The sequence below is a fragment of the Protomyctophum bolini genome (assembly GCF_963924005.1).
Source record: "Protomyctophum bolini genome assembly, chromosome: 2".
Classification (NCBI taxonomy): domain Eukaryota; kingdom Metazoa; phylum Chordata; class Actinopteri; order Myctophiformes; family Myctophidae; genus Protomyctophum; species Protomyctophum bolini.
Genome location: NC_137863.1, coordinates 29,461,843 through 29,482,448, shown reverse-complemented (window position 1 = coordinate 29,482,448; position 20,606 = coordinate 29,461,843). Strand labels below are relative to the sequence as shown.

Below are 20,606 nucleotides of genomic sequence, written 5' to 3'. Positions count from 1 at the left end.
TTTTGTGACAGATTTATTGTATTTGTCGGATGATGGTGTCGTTTGGCAAACATATCCGATCAACAATCTCACACATGCAATACTGCCCTCTTTGTATTTGAAAAGACCAAAATGAGACGTACAGTTGTGCAAACGGCACAAAGGGCACTTACCAAGCAGCAGAAGGTGTCATTGAGCCTGTGGTCCAAAGTGAGCCGCTGCACCATCTCAAACAGCGACGCGTGGTCAAAGCTACAGGGGTTAGCGGAGATAAACTCATCCATTCCATGTTTCTGAGCTCTGTCTGCATCTATCCGGCCAATGGCACACAGGGGGAAAGGACACGATTCAGAGGAGACTCGGTCATCACTGATGAACAGGCCAGCAGCCTGTCTCTAGTCTAGACTTCATCACAACAAAAAAACACTATAGGGAATCTCTGGCTACTTCTAGGGCAAATTATAAACACGTACAGCTTACATTGTCAACTTGCATTGTGTTAGACAGAGTAAATTGAGCTGATGTGTTGGAAAAATAAGATTGTGTGGCTAAGCTCAGTGAGGCGGGTGCATTGTAATATACAGTATGTGCATGCATCTCTTTTGCTAGCTGTGTCACAGCCCCTGCCTGCTTTACAGGGGATAAACGTCTGTATGGATCCAAAACCACAATTGAAAGAGTGCTGTTAGATTAAATTAGTTGCTTATGTTTTCAATAGATTCTGCCATTCGCGATTGGTGAATGTCACTCAGTTCCTGACAAATGTTGGGACGTGTGCTGAAAAAAAAAAGAAAAAAAAGAAGACAAATAGGATAAAAGAGTTGCTCTACACGTGACCAAAGAAGTAATTGTAAAAGGGCTCTTTCTTCTTATCAATCCAAAGTTTGCACTTTTTTTCAATTCAATTCAATAAGATTAGTATTTCATTACAAAATGTCCAGTATAAAGATATGTACTGCATGTGTACATATACTATACACACACACACACACACACACACACACACACACACACACACACACACACACACACACACACACACACACACACACACACACACACACACACACACACACACACACACACACACACACACACACACACACACACACACACACACACACACATTTATATAGCTTTTTTTTGTGGAACTCATGATGAGAAAATAATGTGATAATGTGAAACTTGATCAACCAAGAAAGAAACATATATAAATACAGGTCGGTAAGGAAAACAATGGCAGAATAGTCTACTCTCCCATGGTGTAGTAGATGGACATAAAGAAGAATAAAGACAGGAACAATTTTAAGAATTCCTGATGCTACCCTACATTAAATAATGGATACTGTCAGAGACGGAATGATTTCGTATATGGGGCGACTCAAAATAGATAGAAACAGAAATAGAAATGCAGCCATGTCCTCGGTGTGAGTGACAGGTGTCATGCCCGAGTGACATTGAGATGAGTGACAGTGATGTTAGGGGTGGTGTGGGAGGGTGGGGGTGGTGGTGTGGGGTGCAGGGGGCTGGTACGTTGTGGGCTAAACATGGCGGGGCAGGGTGATAGTACCAGAAAGAGCACAACTGTCAACACCAGCAACACCATCACCAGCCTTCAGGTTACTGACAGGAAAAGGGAAAGTGTGCTCCCTCTGAAGCACTCAGGCTACTAGTGTAAGTACCGCACTTTCTCCTTTAGTTAGAAAGGGACAGGCATAGAAGAACACTCAGGTGCATACTGGGGATTGCTATTGGTTGTGTGTGTAGGGGGGGGGGGGGTCAAGACAGTATAGATACTATATGGGGTCATTGGGGTGTAATTATGTAAGAGGACAGATGTGACATGAGATCTAAAAACATCAATAGAAGCCTGGTGGTGAGCGATCGTGAGCACACAGCTGGATGAAAGAGAGTGGAAGGGCGAGTGGAGATCTGGTGGGTGAGATAGCCATCAAGTAGGGAAATAAAAAACCTGTGAAAAAAGTATTGGGAGGAAATCGGTCGACCAGAGACACGAAGATGGATGTAAGGGCGAAGGTACGGACGAAGTCAGATGCACACGGTGTGTGTCAAGAGAGCTTTGAACACAGCCAGCAACAGGGGGGCGTGGTTTAGACTTGATTGTGCGCCAGTGCCGTGCAACGGAAATAGCAGATTTAAAGGCTCAGCGTGTAGATCTGCTATTATCAGTGTGCAACACCTGTGTCCTGCACGCAACTAAGTATAACTCCGGCATAAAGAATGAAATAGAGGGTATATCATAGGCTCGTCTATGCTAAAGTGAGCGAGAGGAGGCTACAGTATGTCTTTGGTTTCAATGAGGAAATTAGGTTTCTATCCCAAAAGGGGACTTTATAAACTAAATCCACGCTTGTTGATTATGGCTTCATCATCTAAAAGGTCAACATCAAAAAAGACTGAAATGCTAAAGTGAACAAACAAACCCTATTGCATACATATATTATCACATGCTGTACGACAGTGTGACATTTCAGTGTGCGTTCAAATGTCATGCACATCTGCAGAACCATTAACAATTTTGGATGTAATGATTTTTTTGCATTCCTTTTCTCTACGTATTTGCAAGTTGACAATACTTGAATATGTTGCAGTGTATTCATGGTCTCTACAGAGCATACTAACAGGCATACCACTACCAAAGTAGGCTACTGGCAAATGTATACTTTGCCACACGACCGCACTGCTCAACAAAAAACGACTTACTTTCAACCAAGAAAAGTGTGGAGCTTGACATGTTTTTGGTTTTGTTTTTTCAGTTGAAAATATGTATTTTTTGCCGAGCGATGCGCTCATGCGACTAAGTATGAATTAGCCTTAATAGGGTAGCAATACAATTCAGTGCAAGTACATGGGTATATAGCAGGAAGCCGACAGAGGCAAAACTGTATCATTCTCTGGGAGATGAGGGGTAAATGAATAACGATTCCTGTAAATCCATGGACACACGACACAGGTGTTCTCCTGCTCAGGCAATCAAAGGGCAGTCAAAATAAATCAAAATGATATCTCTCCCTGGAGGTGCTACAACCGGTCTAGCCTCTATCTACAGGCCCATCTACTGGGGGAGGGGGAGGTCCGGAGTATTTTATAGTCAGAAGGGGCGGCATTAAGCCTAATTTATACTTTGGCGTACAGCCGCGCCTCTCACCACAAAGAAGAGACGTTCACTCTTCTTTGTAGTGAGCGACAAAGTCGTACCCCGAAGTATAAATGGACCATTAGCTACTCCTTGTCATTGGCATTCAGAATACTCCACATACATATTTGCCAACTCTCATGAGGTGATGCAAAACAGAAAGAAATAAAAACTAAAAGCAATTGAGCCCTCGTAAGTAAAGCATGATCAATGTTAACCACTTAAGCTCTGATAAAAAAAAATTGTAATAGGGGAAAGGCTGATCTACAAGCTCAAAACTTGAGTTTGTAGATCTGCTATTTTTTGCTATTTGCTATTATCAAAGGTTGGAAAATGTCAAACAATCAACTGAATTTAAAGGTCAATGATACTTTAATAACTCCTTCATAGACTGTACTAAATCCATCTATATTTCACAATTGGCACTATTTGAATGGGCATGGTAATCAATCCATTTCCAATTCTCTATCAATTAATTGGGATTGTTAATTTCCAAATGTAGATAATCTCCAAAGTAGAGAAAGTAGAGGAAAAACATTTGAGACTAGTGCAATTATATTGAGAGGTAGCCGACCTGTACCTGCAATTAACACTATAGACTATCATATGTTGCTTTACTCTGAGGGGTGCTTCCACCAATATGCATAAAAGAGAGAAGGCAATTATGCAATAATCCAAAATATCAAGTTTTAACCATTGCTGAGTCAAATAATAAAACTCTAATCAAAATACATGCATCCTAACTTGGCGAAAATTGATGCTTTAAAAGTACATTGGTCCCTCAAATAAGAAGGGGCCGATCAAAACAAAAGGTCGTCAAACTACATTTCTAAGACATGAAGCGAGACTTGAGAGGAGGAGAGGGACAGGGAGAAAGACAGAGAGAGAAAGCACGTTGCATTTGTCAGATAATCGGCGGGGATTATCTGAGCTCTGCCGGCTACAGGGAAGCACTTACCCTTGAGTCCAGCTAGAAGACAGCAGGGTAAGAGGGGACAGAACCAGAATAACATAAAGACCACTAGCAATACGACCCTGACCTATAGCTGCATTTCCACTATAAAGAAGAAGAGGGTACAAGCAAAGCATGAAGAAGAAAAACACAACTAAAAACAACAACAACAACAACAACAACGACAATAACAACAACAACAGCAACAACCTAGTGGCTCTCAAACTCTTTTAGTGTCATTTCAAGGACCCCAGTAACTCTGAGAGTGTACAAAGGTACACTCCTCAAGGGGAACCACTGACCTATTCCAAGATGAGAAAGTGTGGGGGTGGTGGTGTGTGGTGGGAGGGGGCTATACAGTATGTGACTGTGATTGACAGGTGTTAAGTTACATTAGCTAGAAAGACAAAGATGAACTGATGGAAACAGAAGGTAGAGACAAACGGGACAAACACAAACAAAGAGACAAACACACACACAAATTAGCAGAGAGAGAGAGAGAGAGAGAGAGAGAGAGAGAGAGAGAGAGAGAGAGAGAGAGAGAGAGAGAGAGAGAGAGAGAGAGAAAGAGAGAGAGAGAGAGAGAGAGAGAGAGAGAGGAATCTACATCCTCATCAGTCTACTGCAGTGTACTTAACCACTTAAGCCCTGTTAAAATATTCCTACAATTCCAGCTCACAACGCATCACATCGCAACACGCCGTGAGCTTCTAGATGAGCTATGTTTGGTTAGTTTTCCACCTCATGCTCAAAAAAGGATGTCAGGTTGACGGTGGTTAAGTCTGGATTCTGGTATCACCCGGTGTGTTGATCTTTACATTACACTGTTGCCGTGTATGAAAGAGACACTGGCAGGCACTTACCCCCAAAACAACCCAGTTCCAGTTTCAAATGTTAGCAGATGCCAGTGTTCCTTTTCACTCATGAAATAATCTATGAAGGTCCATGATAGGTTCAAAATAAAATGTTTACAGTAGTGCCAAGTTACAAGTCATAATTTAAAGCTCATGGCGTGTCCTGCTTGCTTAATCCTACATTTTTATTAATTTTGGGGGGAAATATTACATAGGGCATGTCATTCCTTTTAAATGACACAGTCCAAGTAAATATGAGCACAGAGGCTCCTAATATATCTGACTCATACAGTGCTAGGGTATACTGTAGTTACAGTTAGATTCAATCTGGCCCGTCGAGCGAGAGCAGCAGAAAGTCCTTCCTCCAAAGCCTCCCATGACCTCTTTAGGACCTTCATAGTCTTCCTGGAATCCCTAGCGGTCCCACTGCAGCAGAGTCAGGAGGGGAGGTGTGTGTATGCGATGGTCCCTCCCTGTGCCATTCAAGACCACCGGGGAAGGGGAAACATGTACGCATGGTGTGCCACAGGAGGGGAGGACAGGGGTTGTGCCACTGTGCGGGGAGGGGGGTTGAATGGCAAAGCTGGCATCAAATGAGTCAACTAACCACAAGAACGATCACATAATAGACAAATAAATCAATGGAAGAATTTATGTGATAAATTCCTTGAGTAAGATAATTGACCTTATTAATTAATTGACCCAACTAAAATACACAGTATTTTATTACAATGCCCAGGTTTATTTTACACACACAATGAAATAAACATTTGTATCTTCATTATTATTATGATTATTATTAAAATATTGAGTTATCTTTCATGGCTATGCCGTGCCAATTATGTTGAGAAAACAATGCATCCTACAAGCCTTCCAGAAAAAAAAAAAAAAAAAAAAACATTGGTCATTATAGAAATATAAATAATATAAATATTTTGTTAACTAAAGAGTGAAAAGATGCACACAAGTCAAAAGTCATGTTTTGTTTTGAATAGCAGGATCTATTATTGTGGAATTTTTTGTAGTATGTGACATTAGGATCAATGTTTTTTCCCAGTGTTACTGTTGGAGAATGTGTTTGTCGCACGTGACATTCTATCTAATGTACTACAGTACTAGTAGAAAATAATTTAAGCAATTGGTCGCAAGCCTCCTGCAATCTATAAGTAAAGGCAAGAAAACTGCTGCCCACATACGTTAGGGCTTTTACTGCAAAGGAGATTTTTGTTTCTTTAATGGGGGGGACACAAGAGAGGATAACAACAGAAGGCGGTACAGATACCACACTACTATAGACAGTCTTACCTTCACTTTTTCTACCTGACCTGTGCGAGTAAAGTGACAGAGTGGTTAAAGCTACAGAGAAGTCTGACTCGGCAGTCGATAGACGGATGCATTGACAAGGGAAGCACCTGAGGATTACCTCAGCATGAGACACCCGGCTGCTGTCTAGAGCTGTTATTGACGGGTCTATGACAAGCGCAAGAGCAGCACAAGTTAACACTGTTAATAAGTTAAAGAAGTTTCATTCAGTTACCATATAACACCAGCAGCACTAAATGTTCGGTTCGGTTTTGTTGACCTATTTAATTGTTGCATGTGGTTTCCACTCTCATGGTTTGTACTATTCCTATCATTTCTGATGTTGGTTGTTATTTAGTACTCAGATTGTGAAGTAGCACAGAATTGCACCTTTAAACACTGTGACTGGTGAAAATGAGTGGAAGTCCATTGGATACTGGGGGAGGGGGGGAGCGTGCTTGTGTGTTAGTTCTACCAGCATGTTTATGACTGCAGTGTGGAGCGCATGGCGTGCAACATTCATGAGTTTACAGCTTTCACTGGTTTGTGACAGAAGTCTGTTTCCTGTCTAGCTGTCGTTGTTGTGTACTGGGTTACTTACAGAACTGAGAAATGGGAGCGTCCATTTGGGCTGACGCCCCCCCTTTGGAATTGAGTTTCTGGACCTGAGTGGGTGGGACAGGCTTGTGGGACTGGCCAGTGGCACGGTACATGGCCTGGACCCACAGGATGCGGTCCTGCTCATCATCGCTGGCAAAGATCACAGTGTCACCTTCCTTCACGGCATTGAAGAAAGCCCTGCCACCATCCAAACCTATGTAGGAGGAAAGTGTCAGTTTCTTGTTAAAATTGTGTGTGCTTGTATGTATATGTGCGTGCGTGCGTGCATGCGTGTGTGTGTGTGTGTGTGTGTGTGTGCAGTGCATGCATAACGTGCGTGCGATGTCTCACCTGGCTGGGGGTCAGTGTAATCCACAGTGTACCCATCCAGCTGAAGTAACTCCTGTGGTTCAGATTTCTTCTCTCTGTAGCTACACATGGCAAATGTGTATTGGCTCACCTAAAACAGATTGGTCATCATTTAAAATAGTTGCACAAAGCGTCTTAATTGGCATAGGCTACCATTACATTCTATTCAAATGAGGGCTTTGCTCAAAAGCTATGTTGACTAATAATTATATGATTTCACCAGATAATCGATTGTATCCAATTGCGGAAAATATGTCACTATTGAATGCCTTCCTCTAAATACATGCAGTCATTTATGCAGCAAATAAACCTCTACCATTGGTTTAATTTTATCCCCATTGTAGATGTTGCCAATTGCCCCAATGTACTGTATGCTGCTATGTTTCCTATCACTGCCAACCCCCAATGTTGGCCTGGGATGTGTGACAACCACATTCCTCCTGCGATACACATGGAGTGTCTCTTTTCATCTGACAGTGAGAGGTTTCACTCAGAGAGCATAATAACACATGCAGAGGTCCACCCAGGTCCACACGGCCTGTCTACTGAACTGGTGCTAGTGCAGCGACAGGGACACAATGTCATACTGTCTTCGCACCTGCGAAGTAACACTGCAATTTGTGTTCATTGTCAGCGCTAGTTGAGTTGCCAATTAGGCTGCAGAATGTTTGTTTGTTCCATTATGCTCAACTTCGCCATTGGCTCTTGGATTAAACTCACCTGTACCAGGACAAAGAAACGCTTCTTCCAGCGCTTCCAAACATTCTTCCCAAAAGCCCACAGGTACCTGTCAAAAACATTGTGCAAAACAAGTTGGTACACTAAACCCAAACAAGAAAGAAGAAAGTACACGTCATGATGAACCATGACCATATAATTGTTATACAGCTAAAGTATGTTTTTTTCTTCTTTTTCTTTTCATTGGTATACCGTATATAGCTCAACTTAGTTGACTGTAATAAACAAAACAAAACTTATAATGAATACTACTGTTAAACATACGGTATGTCATGTTCATCACTGTTGCCCTAAATAATTGCAGTCCTGATTTAAAAACCCTAAAATATACATTGATGTCCACCAGGGGGAGCATGGAAACTTCATAGTATTTTTCCACGGTATGTGCCTAGAAATTAGGCCAAGCAGCTGAAGGGGCTGCTGTTCTATAAGAAATACATGAAAAATAATAAGCGCACAGAGACTTTGCAGAGAGCGCCACTGGCTTAGAGAGAGAGAGAAGCTTCCAGTTTCTTACCCACAGTGTTTCATGTTCTGTGGTTTGTCCATGCGACAAACAAGTTTGATCCTGAGATCATGGTCGGGGCAGGCCTTGGTCAGAGCCATCTTGTGCAGCTCCGACGCCTTGGGGCTGTTAGGAGTCGGGTGAAGGACGACCTGCACTCAAATCAAACAGATGGCACAATTTAGCACCTCAGAGACTAGGGGCTCTAGAATGCTGTCATGAACTTGACGTGTTGTGGTCGGGCTTCGGCCCGACCACAACACACCTTGCATGTTCAAAACCATTACGTTTCAGGAAATAGACAAAAAGAACTGCATTCCAATGGGTCCATTGATTGTACTATAATAGTCTCAAGCTCTTCTTCTATTTTTCATGAGTTCAACATTTATAAAATACTTAACCGCTTTGAAAAACTCAAATTGCTTATTTACAAGCCTACGGCGTGCGCATCTTGTAAATAGGCTATTTTTAGTACTTTTGTCAGACACTGTTGTACTACAAAGTAGGGCATGAATTTATGAAAAAAACACACAAAGTTGAAATATGCAAATACGAGGTTTCTACCCAGCAGCAACGCCATGACATCCATTTGGTTGTATAAACAACATTAACCCCTGCGTCCCTATTTTGGGCAATGCGTAGCAGATGTAGAAGCTCACAACATGCTGCGATATGCAATGCGCTGTGAGCTTGTGCCGTAGATCGGTTAAAGCTTCTATTTGTTGTATGAAGAATTATACAGAGCTTAAGTGGTTAAGTGGTTAAGCTGACCTGGATCTGTGTAATACAAATATTCAACAATAACTGACAGTATTCCATAAGACCTCTCAACACTCTCATGCTTGCACACCTGCAAATGCATGTGTGTGACACTGTATGTGTGAGACATGTGATAATGTGTTAGTGTGTAGAGAAGTGGAGCACCATTTTTGCTCTGCCTCTCACAAGAGGAGCTCTCAGCTCTCCTCACTGAGTAATGCTTAATTTATACCCTGGCGTACAACAGTGTCGGTCGCTATCTATAAGCTCACAACGTTGAACATCTGTTATTTTTGACACATGGTGAGCAACACCACCATGTGACAAAGAATAAATTAAGTCCCCGACCCGTGATGCCGCTTCCCAAAACCAACAGTAGGACAAACGACTGCCAGCCTTGGGTTTTTTTACGAGCCGAGTGGAGGATGCAGGAATCTTTCCTGCTCCATCACATTTGAATAATTAATACGCAGAGGGCGTGTGGTTTAAATCAGGACACAGGAAATCGTTTGCTAGGAAATTGGATTCACATTCACATGGCATGGGCCTGTTGTTACTGGCCCATATTCAAAAGAGGTTATCTCTGAATCCCATCCAAGTGACTGAACATTCGGTCCATGTTAGAGCAGACCTGCGTTCCACCACCGCCACGTGGAAACCAGGACACACAAGGTTAGAGGAGTCACAAGGGATTTTGACTGGACCTAAACTCAAAGCATGAGCATCCACAGAGACACTGGAACGAGGACAGAGAAGACTTGAGATCTAAAAGTGTCTAGTGGTACAGTAAACATATCTGATTACACTAAATGAAAATACTGGAAAAATGGATGACTCTCTGTCAGAATAATTGATGGTGCTCTCTCTGTGTGTGTGTGTGTGTGTGTGTGTGTGTGTGTGTGTGTGTGTGTGTGTGTGTGTGTGTGTGTGTATATGCATGTGTGTGTGCGTGTGTGCGTGCATTATACAGAAAGAGATACAAAGAGATGGAGAGAGATAGACAGAGATAGATGAAGAGACAGGTTGGCTCTTTAGGCCAGCTCCCAGGTGAGACCTGCCTAGTTTAGAACAGGTGGTGAGGGAGGGGCTTTGCAGCATGCGAGTTAAATTAATTTGGATTGCAGGACGTGTTCTAAAGAGAGTCACTTCTTTACCGCATTGTCATTGTGTGATTGAATTCATTATTATATTATAAGATGAACATGTGCACAAAACTAAAACAAAGCCACTGTTTTGCGTTTGGAGCAGATACTAATGTTAGCAATAGGCTATACGTTGCTTTCAAAGTCCTGCTAGTCAGTCTACAGACTCTACACAACAGACTTTCAATGGATCCAGAGTTATTTTCTTTTCTTTTTTTTTTCTTTTTTGGCTTTTGCCTTTATTGATACTATTTTTTGGACAGGAAAAGGGGAGAGAGATGAGGGGGAGACATGCGGCAAAGGCTGACGGGCTCGGGACTCAAACCCACGACACGCCGTCAGGCTGGATTACCGGCCTAGGTCCCTGGACCGCTCAGCCGCGGCCTAGAGTTATTATTTTGTCACTCATTTGAATACTTGAATAGGTTAAATATTTATAAAACCCCAAAACAGATTTAACCACTTTCATGTTTTCTGTGACACTGTGGTATGACAAAGTAGGACATTAATTAACAAAAAAAACATAATGTTTCTGCCCAACAGCAACGACGTGGATCTGTTTCCTGGAAACCCTATTAGTACCAATCGCAGGCATAATTAAGCAAGGACTCCATTTAGGCTGAGAAGAAAGATAGAATTTCTTTCATTGGCGTTTACCCAACTCTGTTACACCCATGCATAATTATTGATTGAATACATCGAGAAGCCCTTCCCTCAAGAACCATTCTTGTTGTGGTCATGTCCTGTCACTGTGCCGCAAGTAAGATTTGACTTGGTCCATAGTGCATACAGTACCAAATATACAAACGTTCTCACGTACGTATGCATGCAAGCACGCAGCTTTCGGTCTCCACCAGGCCGAAGGCATGGGGAGAGTTATGTTTGCACTCCATCCGTGTGTCCATCTGTGGACAGCTAGGGCCCTATTTTCACCAGTGCCTTACCCCTTATCCCTAAACTCCTTTTTGAATAGTTAAAATAGCTAATCTAAAAGCTCACAACGTGTCGATGTAGATCGCCTAGTTGAACAATTTTCAAATATATTTCAAATAGTAAAAAAGGCATGGAGGTTTAGGGATAAGGGGCAAGGGACTGCAAAACAGTGATTTTGTCCAAACATCACGCACATCCATAGCCATTAAACAAAACGGGTCTTTCACGCACGCACGCACACACGTGCACACTCGTGCACGCACACACGCTCACACACGCACACACACACACACACACACACACACACACACACACACACACACACACACACACACACACACACACACACACACATCATAAATCATTAGATGTACAGACAGACAGTAAATTGACACATAGTGGCTGCATTCATTCAGCACCATGGACAGCAACTAGTGTCTGCCTGCCTGCCTACCTGTCTGTTTCTCTTAATTGTTTGGGGGGGCTGGGTACTCTGAAATTATACCAAAATTAAACCAAAATACCAAGATTTTCCCCCCGGCTTCCCTACTACTGTAAATCCGGCACTGTGTGGTGTACTCTGCTACCTCTGCTACAGACAGTTGGCTAGTTCTGGTTCAAGTCCCATGTCATCAAGGTACTGGAGGACCATCGGGGGAACTTGTCCTTCCCCCTGTTTCGTAAAAGTACCCGTGGGGGTTTATGTTTGAAAGAACCCTGCATGTGCAGCAAATCTTTTAAAGAGTCTTTTTTAAATATATATTTTTAAATCGTTGAAAACCATGAAAAACGACATATTATATATAGTATGTCATCGAAAACCATGAAAAACGTGTTTTTTTCTTTTACCGTCGCCCGTCAAAAATAACAGTATTCTCTGTTATTCTTTTTTTTATCCCACGATTTTGTAACCCAGTTTTTTCTTATCACCCAGTGCCAATTATCTAATCTAATGTAATCCTGGGCGCTACACTTCCTCTGCCAACCTGGGGGGGGAGCGGACTGACCTCATGCCTCCTTCTATGCATGAGGAGTCCAAGCTGCTTCTTTTCACCTGACAGAGGGGAATTTCCCCGGCCGGACGTAGCGCGTGGAAGGGACACGTTATTCCGACCAGTTCCTTTCCCCTCCATCAGGCTCCCCGGCTGGCCAGGGGGAGGTAGTTTTAGAGACCAGGATTACGGCATGTTTTTGTGAGGGTATCTACCCTAGGGGACACGGGGAGAACATGCAAACTCCACACAGAAAGGCCCTATCGCCAACCCCCGCCTCGGGTATGGGCACTGATGACGCGGAGGAGGGAACACGCCGCCAGTGCCCACAGCGCCCCCAGCGGGAATCGAACCCAGGACCTTCTATCTGTGAGGCGACAGCACTACCAACTGTGCCACCGTCCCCCCCTCTGTTATTCTTGACGGAGGATAAGGTTGAACATCGACTTTCGACATTTCGGTAGTTAAATCAAGCGTTTAAGCGTTTTTTTTCTCGTTTTTTAGCCCTCCCCCACGGAGCATGCCTCCCCCCGTTTCAATCATATTCAGGGTGTAGACAACTTTCGTCTTGACTATTTTTCTCTGTAAAAGATTAGATCCACAGGGTTCTTTCAGACATAACCCCCCCATGCACGGTTACTTCTTAGAAAACAGGGGCATCCCCCCGATGGTCCTCCAGTACCTTGATGACATGGGACCACCAGGAGGCCACAATAACCTGCCCTGGCAGAGAACTGTGCTCTGAAGAGAAAACGTTTTTTAGGGCTCGATTGTGTGCCATTCTTTATCCGCAAGTAATAAACATTTTCCGTGAATTACGCATTTAGGAGCTTCCACTGTGCGTAAACGTTATCTTGCGGCCACACAACCCACTATTAATTTTGCAGACACCTATATTTGCGGGTGGAGGTGTGTCTCCAGGCGTGTCGATGCGCTTTCCCTATATTTGCTATGCACACAAGTTCAGGACAACGGAAAGAGCCTCTTCAAACCACCCGTAATGCCAATCCGTTTGATAAAATAATGCTCCTCAGATTCATTCACAAACATTCACAGGTCTCGTTCTGTCTTAATTCTCCACAAATCTGTGATTGTAATTTCCCTCTAATCAGCAGAGTGTCAATTCCTTGTGCTCATTGTGTTTAATTGTCTAGTCAAAGAAGTTATTAGATTTGTACCAAGGCGCACTGTGCACGATTCCCTCGTTCAGTTTCATGATCACCTCATCACCCCATTATGCAGCAAATATGTAATGGATTTAAAATAATGTAAAATTCCCCATAATCAGTAACACGTAGCTGATACTTGTGTCAACCAAATGAAAGGCAATTAAACGCTAGATGGGTGTAATTTCCAATGTGATTTCGCCATAGTTCAGTAAGTCTGATTAATTAATCCGATTTCCCGAATGATGATTTTCGCTTGATACCGTTTCAGTTTACAGATTACACAGCACGTTGATTTTTTTAATAAATGGTCCAGATTTGAGCGAGCTGTGAGTCAATGAAATGACGTGTGATATGTCGTGTAATAACATTAATGCCATGCACAAAACAGGGATGTCAGAGTTAATGTGGTTAAATAAGAGAGTTGGTTACCCTGCCCAGCTCTTTGTCTTCCAGTGCCAGCACTCCTGTACTCTCTGTAAACAGCTTCACCTTGACACCAGGCAGAGGGTGTGTAGTGGTGAAGTCCCCTTGGGTTCCCCAACTGAAACACAACAAAAAGACACTCAGGAGGTTATCTTCCATAATGCAGCCTTGCTGGGACAGCATGACTTCAGCTTGGAACATCTCCAGCAAGCACTGGACAGCATTAACTCCTGTGAGGTTGATAAAAGCTGGCTGAGATCCAACAGTCTTTCTCACTATATCGCCTTCCAAAGTAACAAGCGTTAACACGTCTCTGTTATTTTTGACGGGCGACAAAGTGTAAATTAGAAGAGAGTGAATGCGCAGACATAAGAAAGAGATATGGTGCACACAGAATGAACATGTCATCTTCTCCTTCTGTTCCTGCTATTCTCCCCACTAGGGGATGCTCTGAGGAAGGCTTAAAAGGAAACATCATTTCCCAAGTTCTAAAGTAATCTAGTCATGTATACGACCTCACAATATTACCTTTCTGTATTGTTGTATAACCGCTGTAGCCTACCATTGTAATGGAGCATGAACAGTATGAAAATTATCTATAATGGGGGAGGAGGGGGCACTTGACATTTTAGAATCAGAATATAGCCACTGTTTATATGAAGGCAGTGGCTCTCTGGTGGGCTGTGCTGGTTTCAGAAACCACTGTTATGGATTGAAGGTGACCTTGTGGATCAAATCATCGCCACGGTCTGCTAATGGATGGGGCAGTGCATTTCACCTACAGCTCTGGTGCTGCTAACCTATTCAGAGCATGCAGTTCTAATGTTCACACAAAACAGATCATTGGCATTCTCTAATAATGTCCCACTGTCTATACTAAATAAATACATAAATAATGTGATAAATGCTAACTTCACAAACTGCACTAATCAGTAAACATTTGTTTATGTGCAGGTATGTCGATAGGGAGATAATGACGGTTGTAAATCACACCTTGTAATGTGATGTAATGGCAGTGCTAACTAACTATCCTGATACATGCATCATGCAACACTATACCAAAGCTGTTCGCATTTGATAAGAGTGACATCAGTCAGTGCAGTGCCTGGCTCCATGTCGTGTATTCACAGATACTGTACAAACATTAAAGGAATATATTTTGGACATTTGGGTTTTACTGTAACAGACAAATCCCCACAATTCCCATGGCCTACTAAACTACTGTCAGGAGTGGAATATCCACCCTAGTAATTAATAAACTCTCCCAAGCTCCCTATAAACACACAAGGACACTTATATCATTAATTGAATATACCGGTAAGTGCATTGTACATGTAATGTTACATAACAGTAGAAAGCGTTCCAGAGCATTGCTAATAGAGCTAGTTGTACATTTATGATTTTTAAATCATTTTTTAAATACTTATTGGGCATTTTGTGTTGTAAAAATAACATCAGAATCTAATCAACAAATAAATAAGCAGTATAAAACGAAAAAAATACATTAATAAGACAATGTTGTACCAAGTACAGTCAAAACTGTATCTAGACCGACAACCTCTTCCACTTTTGATGCAATGATTCTTCAATTCCATTGTGCTACCTGCACAGCTGCCTTTTCCTTCATTTCCATATAATTCCGGTATATAAAAACTGACATGTCTAGACATGTCCAGAGATCATTTTAATACAAACTATAAAAGTGTGGTTGCCGCAGTCGCTTACATAGGCCCCTCCCACTAATTTTGCCAGCCAATTACAATGTTGCGTCGCCCCTGTGATCATGCTTAAGTAATTCGGAGGGGATTTATCCCCCAAAAATCTTACATTTACATTTTTCACATTTGTGGTGCCCCCTATGGATGAAAATGAAATTGCTTTTGGCTCTGCGTTGATTAAACCACCTGTGACATGTGATTAAAATTTGGGATGGATTGGACATTCCGTTCGTGATTTGCAATTTGTTTTTGTAAAATAGGCCCCTCCCACTAACTTCGGACGACGATTGCGGCCGAACGATACGGACTACCAACATTACGCCTGTGGTTTTAATCGGATATGTCCAGAGATCAAGTGTACCGATTTTTGTGAGATTTGGACAAAATCTGTAGGTGGAAGAGCAAAAAGTGTATTTTGAAGAAAATTCTAATTTGGTGGAAATTCTTCCCAGGTCGAAATGGACGTGGCCTATATGGGGAGATGCTTCATAACCCAAGGAATCCATGGATTCTTGGCAAAGTATTGCTCATTTACAATAACAATAGTGTGGTTGCCCTCCCTGTTAGGGCAACCACACTAATTACTTAGACCCCTCCTACCCAACGACTCTCCATCAATCTCTCCCTCTATCTCTCTCTGTATGTATCTCTCCATCTCTCCTACTCTCCTTATAAGAGGGTACTTGAATTAGGTGCATAAGAGAAGGACGTTGGACCTTAAAATAATTGAGCAACTCGAGGAGAGTCACTATGGGGGTCCAGCCACCAGATGGCCCTGACACACAGAACATTACATACTCTCACGCACAATTCTATTGGACCGTGACCGTTCAAGGTGAGGTCACTGACCCAGCCCCCCAGGTATATAACGGGGGTCCCACATTGCGTCATCCTTCCTACCAACCAGCTTTCTGCGTCTTGTTAAGCAGAAGGGTAGTGAGTAAGAGCTCCTCTCCAAGGAGAGTCACTATGGGGAGCATACAACTCCCATTTGACTACCGCTGGCTGACAGGACCTGATCCGAGATCCCCCTACTTAGGGGACGCACGCATGCAGCACGTACACAGCATGCACGCCACCAGGCCATCGGCGTGGTAGCTAAGAAACCCACTAAGGAGCTCTGGCTGCCTTATGTGCTCCGGGAGGGTCAAACCATCTCATGAGCCCAGGGTTAATGCTTAGTGTACTAGTGACTGGTACTCAACGTGCGGTAACTCCCAGGACCGCATGGCCTAGGTCTGAAGTTGCTACATCAAGGTTATATACGTGGCAAAGATCGACGGGGACGACCAGTTGGCCGCCGCACATACAGTACTGTACAGTACATCCTGGATAGTGACGCCCTTCGCAAGGGCCCAGGATGCAGACATGCCTCTTTCACAATCCATTGTGAAAGCCTCACCTTCGAATTGGGTTTCCCTTTCCACTGGGAACCCCATGCGACAAACAGGTGATCGCCTTGTCTGAAGGGAGCAGTCCTGTCCTTGTACAGTCTCAAAGCCCTGACTGGGCAGAGACAGTTCAACCTCCTGTCCTCCACCGAGGAGAACGGAGGTGGGTGGAACGCTGCCAAATCCACCGGGGTACAACCGGAAGGAAAGGTCTTAGGCAGGAACGAGAGGTTCGGTCTAAGCATTACTCTAGTGGCTATATCTTGCGCCACCCCTTAACCCTTATCCCTTAACCCTTATCAAATAAATGTTTTTCGAAATAGTAAAAAATGCCAAATACATTTATGGATAAGGGATAAGGGTGGCGCAAGATGGAGCCCCTGAGCCGTTACCACTTGTGTTACCCAAGAGCGCATGTCACTAGTCGTCAATGCGACTAGCAGAGCAGTCTTCAATGACAGGAACTTCAAGTTCAAGTCCACCGTCTCCAGTGGCTCAAAAGGATCATGTGAGAGTGCATCCAGCACAATGGCCAAATCCCAGAGCGGGACCAGTGACCTGGTGACCGGTCTGAGGTGCACAATGGACCAGTGACCTGGTGACCGGTCTGAAGCACACAGTGGACCAGTGACCTGGTGACCGGTCTGAAGCACACAGTGGACCAGTGACCTGGTGACCGGTCTGAAGCACACAGTGGACCAGTGACCTGGTGACTGGTCTGAGGCGCACAGTGGACCAGTGACCTGGTGACCGGTCTGAGGCGCACAGTGGACCAGTGACCTGGTGACTGGTCTGAGGTGCACAATGGACCAGTGACCTGGTGACCGGTCTGAGGTGCACAATGGACCAGTGACCTGGTGACCGGTCTGAGGCGCACAGTGGACCAGTGACCTGGTGACCGGTCTGAGGCGCACAGTGGACCAGTGACCTGGTGACCGGTCTGAGGTGCACAGTGGACCAGTGACCTGGTGACCGGTCTGAGGCGCACAGTGGACCAGTGACCTGGTGACCGGTCTGAGGTGCACAATGGACCAGTGACCTGGTGACCGGTCTGAGGCGCACAGTGGACCAGTGACCTGGTGACCGGTCTGAGGTGCACAGTGGACCAGTGACCTGGTGACCGGTCTGAGGTGCACAATGGACCAGTGACCTGGTGACCGGTCTGAGGTGCACAGTGGACCAGTTACCTGGTGACCGGTCTGAGGTGCACAATGGACCAGTGACCTGGTGACCGGTCTCAGGTGCACAATGGACCAGTGACCTGGTGACCGGTCTGAGGCGCACAGTGGACCAGTGACCTGGTGACCGGTCTGAGGTGCACAATGGACCAGTGACCTGGTGACCGGTCTGAGGTGCACAATGGACCAGTGACCTGGTGACCGGTCTGAGGCGCACAATGCCTTTCATGAACTGGTGGATCAGTAAGTGTTCACTCACATGGTAGCCTGAAATCACCGCCAAGTTGACCTTCACAAAGGATAGACCCAGACCCCTGTCTAGGAAGGTTAGAATATGCCTCACCGAAGCCTGAAATGGGAGGACCCGTTCAGGCCTGGTCAAGCACCATCGTTCAAACACGTGCCAAGCCGTGTTATATCGTCATCTGGTAGAGGTGGCCTTAGCGCCCAGAATCGTAGGGAGGCAACTGTAGGGACTTTCAGAAGACTGTAGTGAGTAATATCCTTCAGAATATAATGAAATGTTTTACAGTATCAGTTGAGTCAGAAATAATCTGGGGATAAAGATGTGTGAGTCTACGGATATGAATCATGATCGAAAACTATTATAATAAAACCTACACAGTGAATGTTCTGTTCCCCTGAGGGGTTTCTACGTATACACTGTCACATTCTGAGTGTTATTTTAGCTCTGAGAGTGTTCAAATTGAACCAGATGGACCCTTTTTTAACTCAGTGAACAAAAAGTAGTGTAACTGAGAGCGTATAAATGAAACCAAATGGACCTTTATGGGCAGCGGTGGGTCCTGAGTCCTGACTCCAAATCTCTCAGTTGCTGCAATCATGGCTAACATGACCCATTCAATGGGTAAATGAAACTTGGTCAACTAGCTAACAATATTGTACAATAGGTTTATGTTTGTAACCAGCAAAATGTATCCAGCATTGTTCCTTAGGCCAAGTGATATTGGAAGACATGAAACAAGATTTTTGGTCAAATTTGGAATTGGTTCTAAATGGGTTCTTTCCTGGTGAAATTGGTGGCCCATCTCAAAATATATTTAATGTTATGTATATGTTATGTTATGGAGAGAGCCAGACATTAACCACTGTTACTGAACTAGCAGTATACTCTATAGTCTATAACAACAATTAATCAGAATATACTCTAGCGCTTCAACTTAACACCTTTAAATGAAACTGTCTAAATTTTATACAGTTCATTATTAACCTCTCAGTCCTCACACACAACTACGCACGCACACACGTGCACGCACGCACGCAAGCACGCGTGCACGCACGCACGCATGCATGCACACATGCACGCGCGCACGCAAAATTTGTTATCCAGCATTCCTTTTCACTTTTATGTACTGTCAGGCAGCATAATGTGCTGCCAGTTCAATATAGCATGACTTTCTGTATAACACCATGTGTAAACTAAGGGCCATTCACACAAGCATTTATAACTATAAGATACTGTTTTAAAAATCATAACTCAAGTCGATAGCAGAGTCCGCACCACAACCATAACAAAAACAATGGTGCCTATACCAGCCAGTAGTTGCCTACCTCCCTTTGTTCAAACCAAGCACGATTACTTTAACGATACTTTAATTTCCAGTCCACACCACAACTATAATGACAACAATAGTTGTAGGCTAAATTATATAGTTTTGATCACTTTCAGAGATATTTTATGAATGATAGAATTTTTGACAGCCATTCAAAATTCATTAGAAGCACAGGCAATTTTCCTCATATTCGCCCTCGGAAAATGTTGGAGATGGAGATATGGAGACTAAGGCTAGCTGACATTATCTCAGCAACAAATACCCTGCCTCCTTAGAATTAATAATCATTGTCCTATTATCCATGCAATCGTCTTTCAGGAGCAGTGAGATGGGGCTCTCTCTCCCTCTTTCTATCTCTCGCTCTCTTCCTCCGCGTGGGCTCTAACACAGGCTCACATACAATACTGTGCAGCGTGTGTTTGGTGCTACTGTTTCAGAACAGAACTGTTTATTAGTGTGGACACTCACACCATTATCATTGCCACTAAAGGAATAGAGATTAACCTGTCATGTCATGACATACTTTTTATTTGTGTTTTTTCTATTCACTTGGTCCTTAAGGTCTGCTCATGAGGTCTGCTCTGCCGGGAAAAAAAGTTAAGGCCATTTTTGTATACCACACCATAGACAAGACAACTAATATATGGCAAAATTGTATCATGCTTTAAGTAGCATGTGAGATGTCAAACTAGGGATTTTTCATGATTCTGATTCCATTCCAAGCATTAGTTTTGCAAACTAAATTCGGCCAATATATTTATGATATAGTTATCATGCCCTTAAACTTAAATATTAAACGATTAAACAAATTAAACAAATGTCTTATAAATCCTAAAAACGTATGTTGCTTTATCAGTAGTTTTCATGTCAA

The 20,606-nt window shown here is 43.5% G+C and overlaps 1 protein-coding gene across 5 annotated transcripts in view; it reads right to left on the bottom strand.

Moving 5' to 3' along the window:
* The window catches only part of cadpsb (Ca2+-dependent activator protein for secretion b), a gene marked incomplete at its 5' end in the record, with an annotated part of 95,677 nt that overhangs the window by 31,275 nt on the left and 43,796 nt on the right, over window positions 1-20,606 (bottom strand). For all 5 annotated transcript variants that reach the window (XM_080792009.1, XM_080792011.1, XM_080792012.1 and 2 more), the window contains 6 exons: window positions 153-289; window positions 6,846-7,058; window positions 7,196-7,304; window positions 7,934-8,000; window positions 8,469-8,608; window positions 13,881-13,992. In XM_080792009.1, coding sequence (XP_080648135.1) covers window positions 153-289; window positions 6,846-7,058; window positions 7,196-7,304; window positions 7,934-8,000; window positions 8,469-8,608; window positions 13,881-13,992 — 778 coding nt within the window. The remainder of the gene's footprint in view (window positions 1-152; window positions 290-6,845; window positions 7,059-7,195; window positions 7,305-7,933; window positions 8,001-8,468; window positions 8,609-13,880; window positions 13,993-20,606) is intronic.